This window comes from Lutra lutra, chromosome 2 (assembly GCF_902655055.1).
Source record: "Lutra lutra chromosome 2, mLutLut1.2, whole genome shotgun sequence".
In the NCBI taxonomy this organism is placed as follows: Eukaryota; Metazoa; Chordata; class Mammalia; order Carnivora; family Mustelidae; genus Lutra; species Lutra lutra.
The window spans coordinates 96937501-96957026 of NC_062279.1; the positions used below are offsets into that span (position 1 = coordinate 96937501).

The 19526-nt window shown below is 39.4% G+C and overlaps 1 protein-coding gene across 3 annotated transcripts in view; it reads right to left on the reverse strand.

Annotated features, from left to right (window-relative positions):
• Window positions 1–19526, reverse strand: part of UNC5C (unc-5 netrin receptor C) — a 359485-nt gene that overhangs the window by 32937 nt on the left and 307022 nt on the right. The window contains exons 8-11 of one of the 3 annotated variants that reach the window (XM_047718024.1): window positions 13633–13689; window positions 11404–11595; window positions 10365–10709; window positions 7438–7525 (exon numbers count right to left, since the gene is read on the reverse strand). In XM_047718024.1, coding sequence (XP_047573980.1) covers window positions 7438–7525; window positions 10365–10709; window positions 11404–11595; window positions 13633–13689 — 682 coding nt within the window. The remainder of the gene's footprint in view (window positions 1–7437; window positions 7526–10364; window positions 10710–11403; window positions 11596–13632; window positions 13690–19526) is intronic. The other 2 variants (XM_047718026.1, XM_047718027.1) reach the window with 2 other exon arrangements.

Consider the following 19526-nt stretch of genomic DNA (forward strand, 5'->3'; position numbering starts at 1 on the left):
TAATTGTGATGGTCACTTAAGAAGGGTTTTCCTCTAAGATTTTTTTTCTTTGTTTATGGTTAATATGTTAACTACTAAATAATCTAGAAGTTAGCTTATATCTATAGTTCACCCTAATTTAACACTCAATGAATGATGGCAGCTGTTATATATATATATCTGCATGTGCGTATTTGGAAGACATACACTTGGAAGACAATTCTCCATGGATCTTTCATGTTTCTGTATGTCTTTTCAAGACAACTATATAGCAATCACCTTGGAAGATAAAGATACTACTTATCTTTACAGCAAATGGCAAACATGTCTACTTCCTATTATAAAAAACTCAAGTTCTCTAAGCTACAGGTCCTTCCTGGAATACAACCAATGAGTAGGTAGATATCATGTGATTTTCTCTGCTTCACCCGTTTGAAACTGAGGTGTAGGGACTTGGCACAAAAATGGTAAAACTCTTGATTGTGCTACTGCTGTGAGTAACAAACTGTCCTTTGTCTCTGACCCAGGAGTCTTGTGTCATCTATCAACATCCACGTAACTGTGGCAGCTATGGTAAAGAAAAATCCTTGAGAGTCCTTAGCTCTTGACAATTATTATCCTTTTGAGATATTTTCTCCTTAGTAAGACTTGGTTATCACTGCTACCTCTTATTCTAAACTTTTGCAAGGATCTTACCAACCTATGGTTTTTCTTTCTTCCTATTTAGAAAATAAAAATACTTTTTATCTCCTTTTAGTCTTTGCCATCTTTATATCCTGAATGAATAATGACACGGTTTTATTAAATCTAAACTTATCAAAGTACTTGGAAATGTATTTTTTGGAATAAATGTATTTTTTGGAATAATACAATTATTAAGAAGTCTTTACCATCCCCTTTACCCCTTAGTTTTCATTTCCCTTTAACCCAGTTTTTCTTTCTTCCTTCTACTCTGAAATTCATTCTCTTAGTACATGGGTGAAGTTTTGGTCTCACTGTGGCATAGTTAATATTATACTATCTGTCCTAAGCAGTAGCTTTATTCTTGCTAATTCTACTTTTCCTACCATGATGGAAAAAAAAAAAAATAACCAGTGACTACATTTTTGTGAGCACTACTCTTACCTTTCAGTTACAAGTGTACATTGAGAAGTGAGCATGAAACTTTTAAGGAAGGAGATTTAAGTGGAATCCATTTCAAGTGGTCCTTGCAATATAGTTGGAGATTGGAAACATCTGTCTCTCAGTCTGCTGTTAGCAGCCGGTGCTTGAGGCGGAAAGAGGAGGGGTTCTTCTCATCACTGAGTTGGAACAGAAGGGAGCAGCCTCCCTGCTGGGCTGGGGAGCTGTCAGACCCGTACTCTCCAAGCACACCCCTGGCATGCAATATTGATGGGCACCATTCTTGGAGGAGGGAAAGCAAGGGAAGGAAGGGGCAGTTGGTGTCAAAAGAATTTATTAAGTCACTGAGGTGCAAGAATGTAATGAATAGGAAAGTGGTGAAGCGGAATTCGTGATGGGGAATGAAAAACAAAGAAGAAATAATGATAAGAATCTTTCTGTTTTCAAGATGAAAGAAGTAGTGTTGAAATTGGAAACATTTCCAAGCATATATGGAAGGAGTGACCTAGGGAAGATTAAAGATTTAACTATGTGAAACCAAAGGTCAGAATGTTTAAGTCCACAGTTCCTTTCTTTACATGAAGAGAGGATAATAAAATACACAGAACAAAACTAGTAGAAAATACATATAAATAAGCCTGACTCATGATTTTGCAGTGGGCTCCACCCCTTATGTCACACGTGTTACCTGAGATACTTCAGCGAACATTCTCTCAAAATGAACTGCAGATGACATGGAAATGAACACAGAGCAAAAATCAGCTGCAGAAGCAGCAATTAAGTCAAAAGTCAGTAAGGAACAATAATTAAAGTTTTCAAGGCTTTTCAATGTCCAGCGAGGATAATATGGTAATTGCTGGGTAGATTCTGAAGCCTCTGGGACAAAGCCCCTCAGAGAGGAGTTTGAGTTTCCTGTCAGAAAGATTTTTCTCATCCCTTGCTTGCTGTTATCAAGTGAGGAGAACTTCTCCTACACAGAAGGGCATAATTTACAAAACTTTCATAAAAGCAATTGCATTTGCTGCTCACGGCACACCTGTAAGGGAATTAGGATAAGTATTTATTTTACTTCCTTTTCAGGAAGAGGAAACTGAAATCTAGAGATATTAACATACTTGCCGACGGCCTCAAAACTAGTAACAGGCAAAGCTAGATTTCAAGCACAAGTGTTTAGTTTCTTTCACAGAGTGGTGTGTTTTGGGTGGTTTATCTGGGTTTAGGGCCTTGAGACTTTTTTTTTTTTTTGGCCTATTTACTAGAACAAGCTCAACATTACTTCTTGAAGAGAATCTGTCTCCATCCACCTCTGTGGAGAGAAGATGCCTTCTATTAACATACATGTCTTTTGTCAGGTCCCTCAGGATGACAATCCCACCCAAGACTCAGCTGCCTTTTGAAGCACACGGTTTTGCATATAACTGGCAACTTGAAATATTTGCACTCTGGGTATCTGACAGGAAATATCTAACTCACTTGCTATCAAAAGCTCAATTGAGGAAAAAAAAAAAATTATGGAAGCCGCTCTGAAGGGCTTGCCATTTCCCTAAACAAGCCAGAATCTATCCCTGGATGAAGCCAGAACAGCTAAGTATTATGCTCTGACTGAACTGATGAATCCTTGTGGAATTATTTTACTGTATTTATACTTGGACCTTATACCATCTACTAACATGGAGGGACACTCACAGAAGGAGCCCTATGAAAACTCATTGCTGTCTTTATTTTAAGGATGTTGTTCATTGTATTAACAAAGAAAAAATCTTCTTTACGTGGAATGAAAGGAGAAATACATGAACTTCTTTTGGGCGTATTTTTCCTCATGGACACACGGATTTTGAAATTTATCACATTCCCCTCTTGAAAACTTTGGAATAGTAAATTCATGACCTAGTACCAGGAAATACACTGGGAATCACACGAAATGTTTTATACTTTAACTGCTCACCTGACTTTGTTATCTTTTCAAATCTTATTTTTCTCATTTTCTCATTTTTTTCATCCACTTATTTACCATTTTTTCCTCTCATTGTAAAGACTGTGTTTTCATAAATCACCTTGAACCATTTCTTTATAAGTAGGACTGCGGTATGTGAACACTGTGGAGAACAGTGAGAGAATAAGATTTAAATATACCTGGACTCCACTCTTCTCCCCCTATACCTGTAGCCTTCATACAGCTGTACATTGAAATAAGAGCTTGAGGACTCAAAAGGGGAATATCATTGAGTTTCTCCAAGAAATAATAATGTCAACTATTATTTTACCAAGTTACAAAAACATCTTAAAGAAATGAAAACTTTCTGCTATACGATTACTTACATAACAGAATTTTGGCCCTCTATCCTAACATACTGTTTTATTATTTATCCTCAGCACCTATATATAACAGTTTACATTGTCTCACCACTAACTCACACCGTGAACCCTTCTCAACCGGGATTTCATCCTTTGAAAAAATTCTAAAGGCCACCAATGTCCGGCCCCCGACAAATCCAATGATTTCTTGCATTATTCTCTTTCTTTACATTACTTTTAATGATACCTGTGTCAACCGTATCAACCACTTCACCATCTTGAAACTCTCTTTACTTTTGATTTTTTCTCCATAACACTTACAATCATTCATCCTTTCATTCAGAAACATTCACTGAGGAGCTGCTCAGTATTCCTTACCATGCCAGATGCAAACTCAGTGTTTATCTGCCTTATCCTTACATGTTCTGTTTAGCTTGGCTCATCACACCCAAACCTTAAATAGGAATGTTTCCCAAAGATCTCTCCCCTGTTCTCTTCTTTCTGCCTCTGCATTTTTTTCCCCCTCAGAGGCTCCACACCCTGGTGACTCCTGGACTGTATCTCCAGCATTAATCACAGATCCCTATCTGCACACACTACCCACATCAAAATCAGAATTTGTCCTTCCTCCTTGAACCAGTTGCACTCACAATTTTCCCAGTGTCCCAGGTTTCTACATATTCATATTGTATTTTGTCACTTTTCTGCAACACTTCTAACCAGTGGTGAAATCTTTTTTTTTTTTTTTTTTCCTGAAACATATTTCACTTTCCATCCTCCAGACTCAGGCTCAGGCCTGGCTTCTTCCCCTACCCCCTCACAGCTCAGCCAGGCATCCAGCCTCCAGGGAGTCTTCCTGTTTCCTCCACCAACTCATCCAGCCTACCTTCCTCACCAGTTCAATCTTTAAAATGCACCGTGATTCTCATATCACTCGGCTGCTCACAGTCCTTTCATGGTGGGCCCCACAGTTTACCAAAAAATTCTATTTACCTTTCTATTTGGAATGTCTAAGTTGATTTCCTGGCTTTTTGAGAAAATAGCTAAGCGAGGACAGAACACATAGAAAGGGAAAATTAACCTTGGTATTTTGAATTCAGATTATCTTTCAATAAGAAATGACAAAGAGCAAAATTTCAGTCTGAGACAGACTTGGTCTTTTTTTTTTTTTTTTTTTTTTTTTTGCTTTGTTTTTGTTTTAAAATGCTACTACATACAAGGCAAAAAGATCCACATTAGTGACATTAATCATGGAAATTGTATCCACGGGGGAGAGAGAGGCTCCACGGCCTCTCCCGAGATCTGTAAAGCGGGAGAGGTAGAAATCATAAGCACCGCCTTGCGGCTTTGCCCCTTGTCAGAGACAGCTTGTCCCATCTCTGCAGCTCATTTAGGCTGCTCAGTCTGCCATTCAGGGCTCTCTCTTAGAGCACATTCAGTAATGATAAGGCCCCCTTGTCACATCCACTCTGCCACATGTAATTAAGTTCACGCCTCCCTTTAGACAGTTCACATCAGCAGATGACCAGCTGGATACCAGCCAGCTGGAAAAACACCCAGTTTGGGATGCAATAAAGGGAATCGGAGAGAAAGAGAATGGACAAAAATGATCAAAATTGTCCTGCGAGTAAGTTGAAGTACGATTCATATCTCCTGATATCCTCCCAATGTCTTCTCTTAGAAGTTCTGTCTCAGATCATGTAATGATAGAAAAGGTCCTCCTCAGTGAGCAGTAGAAAGAAAGTATGTTCAAGAATGCCCTAAGGAAGGAGCAGAGGCTCGGTGTGCCTCAGTGCTGTCTACAAAGGAGGGATGGATGGCTTGTGAGAGAGTGGAAGAGCTTCGTGGTGAGATCACCTGGCTGTGAATTCTTGCCTTCCCTCATCTGTTAACTGTGAAAGCTCGGCTTCGTGACTCGTTTTCCCCGGGGCACTAGTTTTTTGATCTTTAAATTGGAACTCAGCATAACTCACATAGTTGTAGTGAGGAAAAAAATGAGATTAAAAGTAGGGTGAATAAATGGAACTATGCCTTCTGCTGTTAAGATATCCTAAAACACATTCTTGTCCCTGTGCTTCTACAAGAAAAACGCATCTTGTTCACAACACAAAAGAAGTGAAGAGAGGACTTTCTCATTATTTGTCATGGGATCTTCCTGTGTTTGTGCCTTGATTCATGGTCTCTTGTGTGTATTTTCTTTTTGAGATCTCCGGGGTTTCTCTAGCTTCATTTTTATAAACAGAACTTCTCTGATGTGCACCGAGTTCAACAGAGAAATTCCCTCTGTACCTAAGTTCAGGTGGCGGGGGTGGCGAGAGGTGATTTATAGTTTCCTTTTCTTTAGAGTCAAAGGCAGAGGAACCTCAAAGCAGAAGTGTCTAGCTTTACTAATTTTTTGTTTTCTCTTTCTTTCATCTAAAATGCGCCATTATTCTGGCCAGGGTGCTGGCTATGTCATGGGAGGGAAAACCCTACAAGGCGCGTGAATGCACACACACTTAAGCTTCAGCATGCCCTAGAGCAGCCCCAGCAGGCTTGATGGTGGTGGTCAGACAGAAAGTAAGAGACAAGAACACCCCCCTGCTTCTCAGCATAAAGCACATGCCAATCCTCATTTCTCTTTCAATAAAGTGTCCATGTTGGCAAAGGCCTCGAGGGATAGATGAACGTGGTGCCAACCTTGACTTTGGACAGGAGGAAGAAGACAGAATGTAGATACAGGGATCTCAGAGATTGCCGCTCTTCATTTCTCCTGCGGCAAAAGAAGGGCGTGCTGTGGGCCTGTGAATGTTACTTTGCTTTGGGAATGAAGAAAATGAATATTTGATGTGAGTAAATACGAGCCTTATAGTAATTTTCTGTTGCTCAAATTAAAGGCATGAATAAGGCTCACGGAACTTTGCCATTTTCTTAGACAGGCTAGTGTTTGTCTAGGTGAAAGGAGACCACCTGAGGAAAAAAAAATGTTCTGGGTCCTGCAGATTATAAATGCCAATATCTCCACCCGAGAGCATGATAAAAGAGCTTTTCGGCTTTTGAAGAACAAGACTAAAAATGGATGTTTTTCTGAGGATGAGAGAGGGAAGACAGAAGGTGTAATGTGTTATAATGGTAACCCAGTTCGACATTTGTCACTCAGGCTTTGTATGTGCAGCTCAGGACCGAAGAGCCGATGCCTTTCCCCTTGGGAAAAACAATGATAATTACATGTAAGGATTTTCATTTCAACAACGTCTTTTATTTTAAGATCTCAGTGTACTTCAGAAGCCTTAATTCCTCAGGCCTTCCAAGCACTATTTAGTGCACGTGTTTTATGTGGGAACTAACCAAGAGAGACCATTTGTTAGATTGTCAGAGGACAGACAGAAAATCGTATTTAGGACTTCTAAACCCCCTTGTTATTTTTACTTAAAATCACCTCATCTTTATGATTAGGACACATCCAAAACAAAGCCTCATGATCCAATCTAGCTTTAATCAACCCTAGATCCCTTTAGAAAGGCTCTATACGGAATTTGTAAGTGCCGAACACAAGAAGGAGGTTGATAACACTTAAGCTAGGGGGAGTCACGAAAAGAAGAAGCCGCAGGTGAGGATAAAGTACCAGGCTGATGTGGGGGTGGGAGGTCAGAGGTTAAGGGGTTGTCTAATCTCTGTGGCCTTTGACCCTATAATGGGAAAGGGCTGGATTCCTGAGTCAGGCCACATGAAGCTGATGTCTCTGTGTCTACCCACGTATCTCTCTAGACGATCTATGGATCACATTTCTGGCCTTTTTTTTTTTTTTTTTTTCAGCTATAATGGCCCCATGTCCACTTGAGAAAAGGTCTCTGGCCCTTGGCCCATACTCAAGATCTGCAAAAGTATCTGAAGCTTCAAAGATAAAGAGAAGCTGACCTTTTAGAGGTCTAGGAGAAAAAAGGGTATGTTGGAAGCAGGGCACTCAAGACAAAAATATGTTGGGTTTATTCTTTCGATTGCACAATTCTCCTCCAGGTCAGACATTGATAAAGTCAAGAGCACCAGAAAAAGCATATTTACCTCATATTTTCTTTCCTGTGTACAGTCACATACATTTCGTAGACTCTCCCTTGGGGAATGGCCCCAGCGGGAATCAGCAAGCTTACTCCTGAATAGCAAAAGAGAAAAGCAGTCACATAAGACCTATGAATCAAAAGGAAACTTCACAGAATGCCTTTGAAGCAAGTGAAAGGGAATGAGGAGAGTTTGTGATCATGTAGCCACAAGCCTGCTTTTTCTCTAAAGACATGTAAATATTCAAAGCTGCCCTGCCTTCCTTCCTTATTGGCCGTGTTTGTTACCACAGCTCCCTCTGAACTGTTATGGAATTACTCAAAGGAATGATGTCATTTTTTAGACTCTTGTTTTATTTAAGGAATAGACAGATGGTTCCACTGTTGTTTTCCTTGTAAAACGAGGGGAAAACCAACAACCGCTCTTCAAATTTCAAACAGCTGTAATGATGCATCCTTTCTAATTTAAGAAAAAAAATCCCCGCAAAATTCAAAGTCAGGGAAATTGTAACATCCATGATATCAAAAAGCATTGATTTCTGAAATATCTGGTTAGCATCAGTGTTTTGCCATAACAGAATAATAACTGGTGAAGAACTTCTTTCATCATGGACAACTCTAGGAAATGATCAGACAACTGCTAGTTTTTAGTCACAGCAGGCCAAGCAAGTTTTTATGTAGTTGCTAACTGATACCATTTTGTAGGGGGTGGGGGTCAAGCTTGTTCTAAATTAACAGGGCCTACAGCAACTGCTTGGCAATTTGAGCTTGTATCAGAATTACCTGGAGGCTTGCTCAAACCCAGATCACTAGGACCCACATTCAGGGTTTCTGACTCAGGGGGCGTAGAGAATTTGTACTTCTCGTAAGCTGCTAGGAGACGCCAACGATGGCCGTCCGAGGACACACTATAAGAAGAGGCCCGCCTCACGCAGCGTCATCACAAAGAATAATTCAGGGTGGGCAGCAACCTGAAGATACTTGTCTCCATGATTTTATTCCAATAAATGGGGTTTCTTTTCAGCTCATTAAAAATTTATGGAGCGCCATGGCGAGTATACTGTTTGGCAGAACAGGGAATGCCAAGAAGTAAGACAGTGTTCCTGTCTTTGAGTAACTTATAATTTCATTAGCGAGGAAATGGAATATGCCAAATGAGCAGAGAGCAATAAGGAAACTTGCCCGACCATGTTGGAAAGTCTCAAGAATAAAGACTGGAGAGTGAAGGAGGAACAGTTATTCAAAGGCCTTTGTGTGACTGGTTGAAAATGTTGAGTCTTGGCCTTCTTGAGAAGGAAAGTTAACATCAGAGTTGTGGTGCTGTGGGAAGCGGGATGGCATCTAGGGTATAGAATGGTTTGTTTGCTGAGGCACAGAGTGGATGCAGGAAGGCCACACATGAGCCTACCGACCCTTGGTATTTTTATGTTTTCTAATGGGAACAATAAAATGTACCATTATGTTTTAGGAATGAAATAAAACTGTGAATGTAAAGTAGTGAGAGTAAGGCCTAACACAGGTTAGGAAACTTGTTGTAAAATAATATATGTAAATTACCACTGCCTAGTACACAGAAAGTGTTTACTACATGTTATCTTCCTCCTTTCTACTTAAGAAGCCTTTATAATAATTCATATATGAAAAAGTGACAGGTGTAGAAATGGGAAGGAAATGTAGAATCCAGTGAATATCATGAAAAAAAAAAAAAAAAAAAAACCTGCCTTGAGAGTAATATCATGTTCAAGCAATAAAGGAACCAGAGAGTATATTTTGATCTATTTATTTGATAAACTTTTAAAAAATGTATTTTAAGTCATGATTTCAAAGAGCATACATTAGCATGAGAATTAGAGAGAAAAAGGTGAAAAAACATATATAATATATGATCTCAGTTATGTAAAATGTATAGATAAAAGGAAAAATGATATTCCATTAAGGGTTTTAATTTATTAAAATATACTCTTAAAGGGATGGTGTGACAAATTGGCAAGGCATTGAAATGGGGGACTGAATAAGAGAAAGAATCAAAGACAAGTTCATATTCAGATCTGCAGATCCACTGGTTCTATACAGAACTTGGCATATGGCTATTTACACATTATATTATTTGTGTATGCCACATGAGGACTTTAGGTCAATCAAATTGTTCCTTTTTGCTGTATTTGCAAAATACTTAGTCTTGTCCAAAAGAGCTAAGATAGACTCACAGAGGAATCCATTAACCCTCTTAGGACCAATAGACACAAACTCCTTACTGATTAAAAAATATTAAAATTTAATCAAACATTATCAGTCACTAACGTAAATTCACCTTGTAAGACCTTTATGATACTTATTTTCTAGAAGCAGATAACTAAATGATAAGCTGAAAAAAGTATATACTACACATAATAAGGTTGCGATTCCAGACAGATACATCAGAGGTGGGCATGGGTACCTTACAAATACCTTGAGGTTAAAGACTGTGTAATAAAGAGTTAATAGATAAAGATTTGATATCTACCATGATGTCCTCTGATCTAAAAATTAGTATTCTGAAGTACTGCTTCCTACAGTAAATTGGAAGCGACCCAACTAATATGTTTTCTAATTAATTTGTCCTTTTAAAGTGTGATGACAACAGTGAGCACTTCTCGCTTGCCATTGCCTTCTGAAGCTCTATTAAAAAGAAGGTCAATGACAGTTCTAAATTACACCTTGGCAGAAAGTTGTGAGTATAATATTTCTAGAGGAAGTGTTTTCAGAGTTGGTTGGAGAAAGATGAATGGTTTGGCTGATTTTGTCTGAAGTACTGTTGATTTACATCAAAAATGGATTTGGGTTAGATTAGGCTACAACTAACTTTTCATGCCTCGTGAGAACAAACAAATGAAAAAGATTTGGGTACAAAAATACGTTTTCAAGAGCTGTGTAACTTAAATATCTAGGAATTACCTGAATTAGGAACAATGAGGTGACCCCCCAGAGAGTTGAAGGTGCCAAACGCAGTACAGGATGGGTCAGTCTGCCTCGCTAGACTCTGATTCTTCACATTGAGGGCCTCATTCTCCAACAAGGACTGGGTCATCTGAGGAGACAGCTTTGATGCGAACTCAGAGAGGTCATCTTGGGGGGTGACTGCACCTGAGGTGTTGTAGACTTTGATTTTCAGGTTGGGCAGTGGATCCAGAATTGGAGAGTTAGTCATTGGGATTTTGTCTGAGACATCATGCAAAGCATAGACAGGTCCTCTGTACATGGCTGCGGCCGATGTGAGGTCTGGGGGTACCACCAGGAGATCTGAGTCAGAAAGAGAAAGGAAGTCCATTTGCATTCTCCATTCAGGCAACTTCTATTTAGTTAGGCTCCCCTGAGACCTTCTGAGCCAAAAACAAATGAACTCAGTCAATATTAGAGATGGATAGACTCTAAGGTTCTGTTGGAAACAGGGCAATTAGATTACTGTGATCCAGTTTATTATTGGCTACAAACAAAAAGACAAGTTCATTCTAAATTTTGCTTTCAAGTCTACTCATTGTTCCTAAGTCAACATACTGGATTCGAAGACAGTGATCCCAACTCAGTGACTTAGTAAATAGTTTCCCTTGTCTGTACTGGATTTGAGGTCATCCATCTGTACACCATTTTATTCATGTCAATGCAAGGTGTCTTGTCAAGAGGCAAAAAAAAAAAAAAAAGGAGATGTAAGAAATCAGTCAACCAATCTCTGTGCTTTTTTAAAGTGAAAGTTTGAAAGTATGACAGAGAAACCTGTTAAGAAAAAAAAAAAAAAAAGATTTGTTCATCTTGCCACCTCTGGTTTGTTATAGGAATGAGGTCAACAGAATAATGAATAAAACAGACCCAAATCCATGTCTTCATGGAGCTTATGTTTGAACTGAACGACATGACTTGAAGGTCGCTGATTCTGACACCACCCAGGGATGCTGCTGACACGCGTAAATCGCAGGTGTGAGGTGCAATGTCAACTGACCTTGTCTCGCTGCCTTGATGTTCACGGGCTGAAAGCCTCCATTGAGTGCCGAGGAGTCAATAATATCAGACTCAAAATCGCGATGGTTCTTGCGATACACAAATAGGGCCACCACTACAGAAATGGCCAGGCAAACTATCACAGCTATCACAATGCCAACATACAGAGCAACATCATCTGAGTCAGGAGCAGCTGGGGAGGACAAGGAAACATTGGACCAACTGCTTAGAGAAATTTCCCACAGTACACATCCATATTGCTGTAATTTTTTCAGACATTTATTGCTTTTTTTATAGGTTAATTTCAAATCTATTTCAAAAGCTATATAAAACGACTGTGGCCTTTCAGTGGAAAATTATCTCTGATTTCTTTTCCTTTCTCACTCTGCATCTATCCACCCACTAATCTATCTTAAATTGGGCAGCATAACAGACCATTTATTAGAAGGTATAAAAAGAAACTGGAACTGAAACCATCCCAACCCACAGGGAAAAAAGCAAAGCCCATTACTAATTTCAGGTGAAAAAGTTTGGAAGGCTGCTTTGAATTCACCGAGAGTTCTCCAAAAACATAAACATAAATACTCTGTTAGAAATAGCCGGCATGTTTGGAATCTGTATATTTATTGAACTAGAATATTTTCCTAAGTATCCTTCCAAGTCATAAAATTACTTCCCGTAACACTCTTCTCACTTTCCCCTAAATCAGGGAAAGGGTGGCCGGGAATGTTATCCATAACTAAGCAAAACAAATATTAGAAGAAAACATGATGGATTTGAAAGGTGTGCTTTCAGAAGACTCGGATCTGGGAAGCAGAGGTCAATGCAGATAACTCCAGGCTTTTGATACAGATTCGGTGTCACTTCTGAGAACCGTGAGCTTCTCATGGCCACTGGTCAGAGTCTGAGCTACTTGTTACTGAATCAAATACGTCTGGATGGTGCACTGAGTAACATAAAGGCCTGGTTCAGTGATCAGAAAGGTCAGACTGCCCGCGAAGGCAATTAAGCATTGGACCAACACAGTGTGCAGTCTGCTGGGGGTCTGTTTCTGGGTAAAGCCCGAGGAAAATTCCTGTAAATGTTGCATATTGCCTTGGTAGCATAGAACGCGCTTTAGAACGTGCTTCGATCAGACCGCGCATGGTGATAGAAACTGATAATTGAAACAAAATGAATAGAATGAAACCTTTCCAGAACTCCGCAGGCACCTTTAAGTCTGTTTTTAGTTTAGCGTGACCCACAAACATTTTCAGCAAAGTTAACCAAAGTTTTTCCGTTCCTGCAAAAGAGGTGATTAAACTGGTGTTTTAGGGGGTCAAGAACAGCATTTTTATGCTCCATTTTATACACCCATGATTTGGGGGAAAGGGAATTTTCAGATATGTTCAGATAACATATTCAGATAAGTTCCAGGGACTCCTAAGAGTTGAGGAGCCAGGACTCTGTCCTAAGACTCACAGCCACCCAGTTGATACGGAAAATGACTCTTCATGTAGATTGCCAGTGGCTCACCTAAACTCTGGGGTCACAGTTTCTTTGACACATGGACAATATAAAGGAATTCCCTGTTGGAAACTGCTCATCTCTTTTGGCATTTTGTGTTTAAATGCACAGCATGTGACAGATTTTTTTTTTTTTTTTTACTACTATCTTTCCCGAAGTTTCCAGAATATCAGCTTTCCCATCAGTCAAGTTGATATTGACAGATCTTTTCAGAATCCCGGTGACAGCCTGAACCCTCCCGACTGTGTGAGCCCTGCTTTCCCAGCGCGGACAACACTACACTGCTGGGCAGAATCGAGGCCTGCAGCAGCATTCTGAACTCCAGCCAGAATATTCTATCTAAATCCTTAAAGGTCTTACTTCACCAGGCTGTAATTACGTCCCCGACCTGCATGCTTCCTAACTCAACAGATCTGTCTTTTCTCAACCCTTTTCTTTTTAGCATCTGAACCCAGCACTTTATTAGATCAGCCTATTTCCCGATATGGTTTGTCAGCTATCGGGACTGCCTAGCCGACTGAGAGTTGTGAAAGCTGGCAGAGGCTTACAATGACCCTCCTTTCTTCTCTTCAACAGTGAAAATCTAATTTGTTTTTCATGTTAGAATACATTAGGTGCCTATTTCCTGTGTGCACATCTGTGATCCAAAGAAAGGTAAACTTGAACTGGGGGCAATCACATTAAATGATTATTCAGCAACATAAAAACCAAACATCAAACTTACAAGAAAATCCATATTCATTCTGGGTTCTCTGTTCAGTTGAAATAGGATAAAGGAAACCTTGAAAAGAACAAAAAATGAAACAAAAATGGGAACAAAATCAAATTAATGAGGGAAACGAAATAAGAAGCATGAAAAATGGTTTAATTAAAAGAAAAGGAAAAGAAACCTGTGGTCCTTTAAAATTCTTGTTCAGTACAGAATTATGATTTCGCATCTCCTGTCTGTTCTGGAGCCTCACCAAGAATTAATAAGTAGGCAGATTGAATTTCAGAGCAAAACTGGTCTCGAGTCACTAACTTTGGAGTGCTTAAAGTCTTTCTTTTATTGAGCATAAACTCTAATGGATCTAATTTATTTCAGACATCAAGGGTCATTAGCATAAGGAAAATCTTTTTTCCTTATCCCTGCCATATGCTTTAATTCCCAGGACATATTCAGCAAGGCTCTAAGCAGTTTTTTCCTTTTTTATTTAATCATAACAGCTTGCTCTTGGTCTAATAGAACTAAAGAAGACCTGTCATCGTTGGTCAAAGGTTAAATACCCATTTACTGAGCTGACCAGAGACCACCCTTCCTCCCTCCATCTCAAATCCACTTTTTGGATTTTCTGGTTGTTTCTTGTCCCTCCATTTAAAAGGAATCCAATAGGTTTTGCCCTGGGACTAAGCAGTTTGTCGATGCAATGGAAACTGGATGCTTTTTATTTGAAATCATTCAGAAATCAATAGGGCCTAGAGGTTATAAGGTTATTTATTTTAGGGCATCAGAGGAATAGTGTACATTGAGAAACATAAAAACTTCATCTCAGCAGTAAATGCAGAGATAACATGAGCAGTTTTATTTTTCTTTCTTTTTAATGTATGGCAGGTAGGAAAGATGATGATGATGATGATGATGATAAAAATAATGTCAGGAAGAAGAGTTGGAGAAAACATTTACAAATGCGGAATACAAAATTTTTGAAATGAAAACTATATAGAAAATTTCAAAGTGTAACTTAAAACTGGCATCCCAAGTTTCCTAATATTTAATATTCTGCAACACACGAATTGATTAGATGATACAGTATCACTGGATTCATCAAATTAAAATGAATAAGAGGCATATGAATAAACTTTCCTGGTAATACTCAAGGGCAAAAAGTGTAGAGAAACTGCAAAGAATCACAATTAATTGGTTCAAAAATCAAAGGTCCGTAGTGCTCTCATACTAAAGGTAACTCCTAAATCATGTCTCAGGTAGATCCTCTGTAGTTCGCAGAACACTCAGTTCTTACAAGCTATTTACCTATTTTGGGGAACTAATTCTGCGGAAACATGCAGTGCTACCTTAATGAAAGAGAGGTTTGCTGTAGCACAGACAAGTTTGCTCTGAATTAATTTTTAATGCTTTATTTTAGAGCAATGATTGCAACCTCCTACTCGGTTTTATAAATATTATATTCCTTATTCCAGTTGTCTGAGTCCATGTATTAGGTTTGATTTTCATTTTTAAACACTTCTGCCTGGTAATAACCTTTTTCCATTTGTATTCTGTGAACTCAATAAAAGGACATCTGGGACATATACAGGCACTGGATGAAAGGTGGTTTATTTTCAAACCCAAAGACTTGAGACCATACGAGGTCACTGCCAGCAGAGGAGACAAGGTAACTGATGTTGTCACTCTGGCAGGGAAGGTGTTAAGTAGAGGGATGTCAAAAGATTCATTTCTTGCAGGTTAGAAGGCCTGGAAACCAGTGTGAAAGAGGACATCTGGGGATGATCTGAAGTTCACCTTGAAAATTTTGATAAGAATCAGTGTGGGCCTACTGGAGTAAGCAGGAGAGCTGCGTCTTACAGAAGGAGAAGGCTTCCTCCAGACAGACATAACACGATTGGAAATTTCTCCATGTGAAGCAGTTCTGGGCAAGCCTTGACTTCTACCTCCTTTTCCCAATAGAATCCCTGTTCTTGACAGGCAGACCAAGGAATAATAAAAAGGAATGTTATAATTTTGATTTTAATCTCAACTTCTCCATATTTATGTCGATCTGCACAAATCAATAAATATTTTGGTGGCTTATGGTATTCATCTGAGACTTCTATTTCATTCTAGGCACAGATCTGGAATTCATTCACTCATTCATTCATTCGGCTAACCCTATTATATACTAGGTTCTATTCTAGGCATGGGGTAGGATGGCTCACAAGATGGGAAAAGTCCCTGCTTTTGCTTTAGTTTAACAGAAAATAAACAAGTAAAAATAATAGATAAGATCAATTCAAATGCTGAAAAAAATTATTTTGAACAATAGAACAAAAGAATGTAATGTGACTGGAGACACAGGGATGGACAACTTAGGAAATCTGGGAATAAATTCTTTTGAACTGGGATTTGAGAGCGCCTGGGTGACTAAGTCCGTTAAGTGTCCGCATCTTGATTTCAGCTCAGGTCATTATCTCAGAGTCGTGAGATCGAGAGCCCTATGTATATGGGGCTCAGCACTCAGCAGGAACTCTGCCCCTACCCCTCCTCCCTCTCCCTCTCTCTCTCTCTCAGAGAAATAAATAAATCTTCAAAAAAAAAAAAAAAAAAAAAGGATTTGAGCTGAAACTTGAACAATGAAGAAGAATTAGCCAAGCTGAGTTCAGGAGGGAACAATGGTCCAGAGAAGGACAGTAAATGCAGAAGTCCTGACATAAAAATGGAGTGGTGGGAGGGGAGCAAGTGAGAGCAAGAGGGAGGAGGCAGGCTCCGAGGGGTGAGGAGAAGCCACATGTGGGCCTGGTGGGCCATGAGGAAGCATTTTGATTTTATCCTAAAGGAAATAAAAATCCTGTGATCGAATGTAATTTTGAAAAGAGTGCTTTGGTTTTTCTCTAGATAATGGAGAGCAAAGGGAGCAAAGTGACAAGATTTTATGGATGTTTTTTGCGACACATGGTTTGGGAGATGTCTATCAGTAGGTCTATCAATATAGTTGATTAAGTATTTGCATCAAGGCAGTTCAAAAATAAAACAGAAATTAAAAAAAAAAAAAATGAAAGCCTCCCCATGAGTTATTCCTCATAGCCAATGAGGACCAATCTAGCCAAACTGTTATTTTCCTACATGGGCAAATTTAAAACAGACCAGAGTATTAAGTATATTCACTAATGGTTCAACACCCCAATTTACTCTGTTATGGAAACACTGATAAAGAGTTCTGGAAGGCAACTCTATAAAACTTTTTCCATCCTTTTCAAAACACTTCTGCAACTATAGAGCTAAAGCGTCACTTAGGAGCCTGGGAATCGGAAAAGAAGGGGATTATTGTTCCATCCCCTAAACGAGGGGAGCAGAGAATCACTTTTTAGAGTTTGTTTTTAAGCTTCTCCATCTGATCCTTCTCTCACGGAACAACAGGGGACATTTTCCTCAGCTAATGAGGTGACCCTGCTGGGAGCAGTCCTCGCCATAATGAAAAATAACATCTCTGGCCGAACATGGTGCAAAATAATTGTTTTCGTGTCCCAATCAACAGCCTGGCTCATAAGTTAGGGATTTCAGTTAACTTTCTTACTACTTGAAAGTAAGCCATCGAAAAAGGCACCAGGGCTCTTGGCCAAGGCAGGGACACAGAGTTTTTCATTCTTCAGTTTGAATCCTAGCTCTGCTGCTTCCTTAACTGGGAGAGCCTGGCCAGATTGCTTCCCTTTCCTACGTATAAGGGTTCTAATCCGAGTTCGGGAATGCGAGTCCTCACTCCCATAGAACTGTGGAAAGGGTAAATGAGATGTGTCAAGGACTGGTCCATGGCAAGCAATCGATAAATGACAGCTCTATCAATATCATTATGATGCACATTGCAAGTACACAAAGACTCTACGTTCATAAGGGATTTTCTTTGTAGAGTCAACTTAGCCCATCATTTAATGAGTGATTTTAGGAAATTTGAATTTCCGGTTCCTTAGTTATGACGGAGACAAAGAGCCTCGTTTTTCAGACCTTTAATACTGTATTTTAAATACTGTATTTATTTTAATACTGTATCTTAATACAGTATTTTATATACTGTGTTAAATACTGTATTAAATATTTTAATTTTAAATACCGTATTAAAACGCACTCTTTTAAATACTGTATACTCCTTCACGCTCTCCTTTGAAAGAGGTTTATGGCCTTTGAGGCTTCTGGCAACCATACAGCAGCATGCTTCAGGAGCAAGTTTCTAGGGCCAGAGTGCAACTTGATGCTAAAATAGTTTTCAGCCAGAGGTGGTGCCACTTCCAAAGGGGGTGTTTGGCATTGGGGCAAGGGAGGTATTTTTTGTTGTTGTTGTTGTCATAATGATGAGGGAGTTGTTTGTGGTACTTAGCGGGCAAGGGCCAAAGAGACAGAATGTCCTGCAATGGCAGGAACGAGCAAATGGAAGGCCCATCTGGAACAAAACGCACCTCCACTGGTAACGCCTTCCAAAACCATGGCTCTCGGATTGCTAGAAGGGGTAAAGGCACGGGGCTCCGGGAATGATCTAAGACTTGAGCCACTGGTTGTGGGAGACTCAGTAAGCACCCCTAGGGGAGGCCAACCTCACAGCAGGGCTTCTGCTATGGGAAATGCTCATGCCCCATGTGACCTCCTTTAGGAATTTTTAAAAGAAAATGTAAAGTAATTCTAAAGAACATATATTTTTCAATGGAAAGATGTTCCTGATCTGAGAAAAGGGACTAGAGGATGTCTGATTGTGGAGAGCCACTTGAAGTGAAGACCTAAGTAGTTTGAAAACTGAAGTACGAGGAGGATGTCTTAAAGAGTTAGTCAGAAATGCTCCTTGTGCTAGAAAACACCACACAATTGCTCCAAACAGCATTTGAAGAGGTTATCTAGTCCAGTCTTTTGCAGGTGAGGAAACTGAGTCCCAAAGGGGAGAAGTGATATTTTAAAGTAACCAAAAATGTTGTGATTAAAATTTGGTTTTCACCCTCCCCTCAATTAAGATCACATTGTCCAGCTCCGGGTGGTCCCATTCAGAGCTGTGTGGACTGTCTATGTGGATTGTTAATCTAACAATGTTCCAGCTGATGGTGGTAAAGTGACTAGGGAAAGGAGTGCATTTTTCTAATTTTACAAGGTCATCCTTGAGACTAGAGGAGGGGTTGCCCCTATTTTTCACCTGACATTCCATTATTATAAAAGAGGAGAACCCATGCCCATGTATCCTAAAGGAGAAAGCAAACTCTCCTTGGTTTTATACCGTAGTAAGTAACATTGAGTTATCCTCAAGCACATGGCTCATAATTGTGCAATAATATGCCTCAACAGAGTCTATTTGGCAAGTTTATATTTGGGAACTCTCAGAAACAAAGCCAGAAACTATACATAAATCTTCATTTCTCCAATACATAGCAACAGCTTTGATTTTTCTAGTCTTTTAAAAATTTTTCTTTTCATGTGATACAGATAATAGATAATAGCCAAAATGATCATGAACTTATGACTAGCTTTTTAAAAGAATACAGACTGCTTTTATGCCTTAAGTAATATCTTAATAAAAAAAATTATTAAGCAAATATGCTGATGTGATACATGCCCGAACCTCTTTGCATCACTGGACAGGTTTATATTCCTTAAAATCAAGGCTAAGCCCTTCCTAACTCACAAACTCTCAGGAGTTAAAACAGATCATTGACTAGAATTTCTTATTCTAACCCCTTTCTGTCTATCTGCAGACTAAAGATCCGGAGCACAGAGTTGTGAAGGGACTTGCCTAATGTCACAAAGCTGGTGAACCAGGAATGCAGAGGTCAGATCCCAGTTCTTCGGCTACAGCCTCAATAATATATGTAGATACTGTGCAGGCATTAATTAGCATATTTAAATGAGAGAGACAAGGCTATAATAGAAAAGGGCCTGATATGTTCATGGATTAA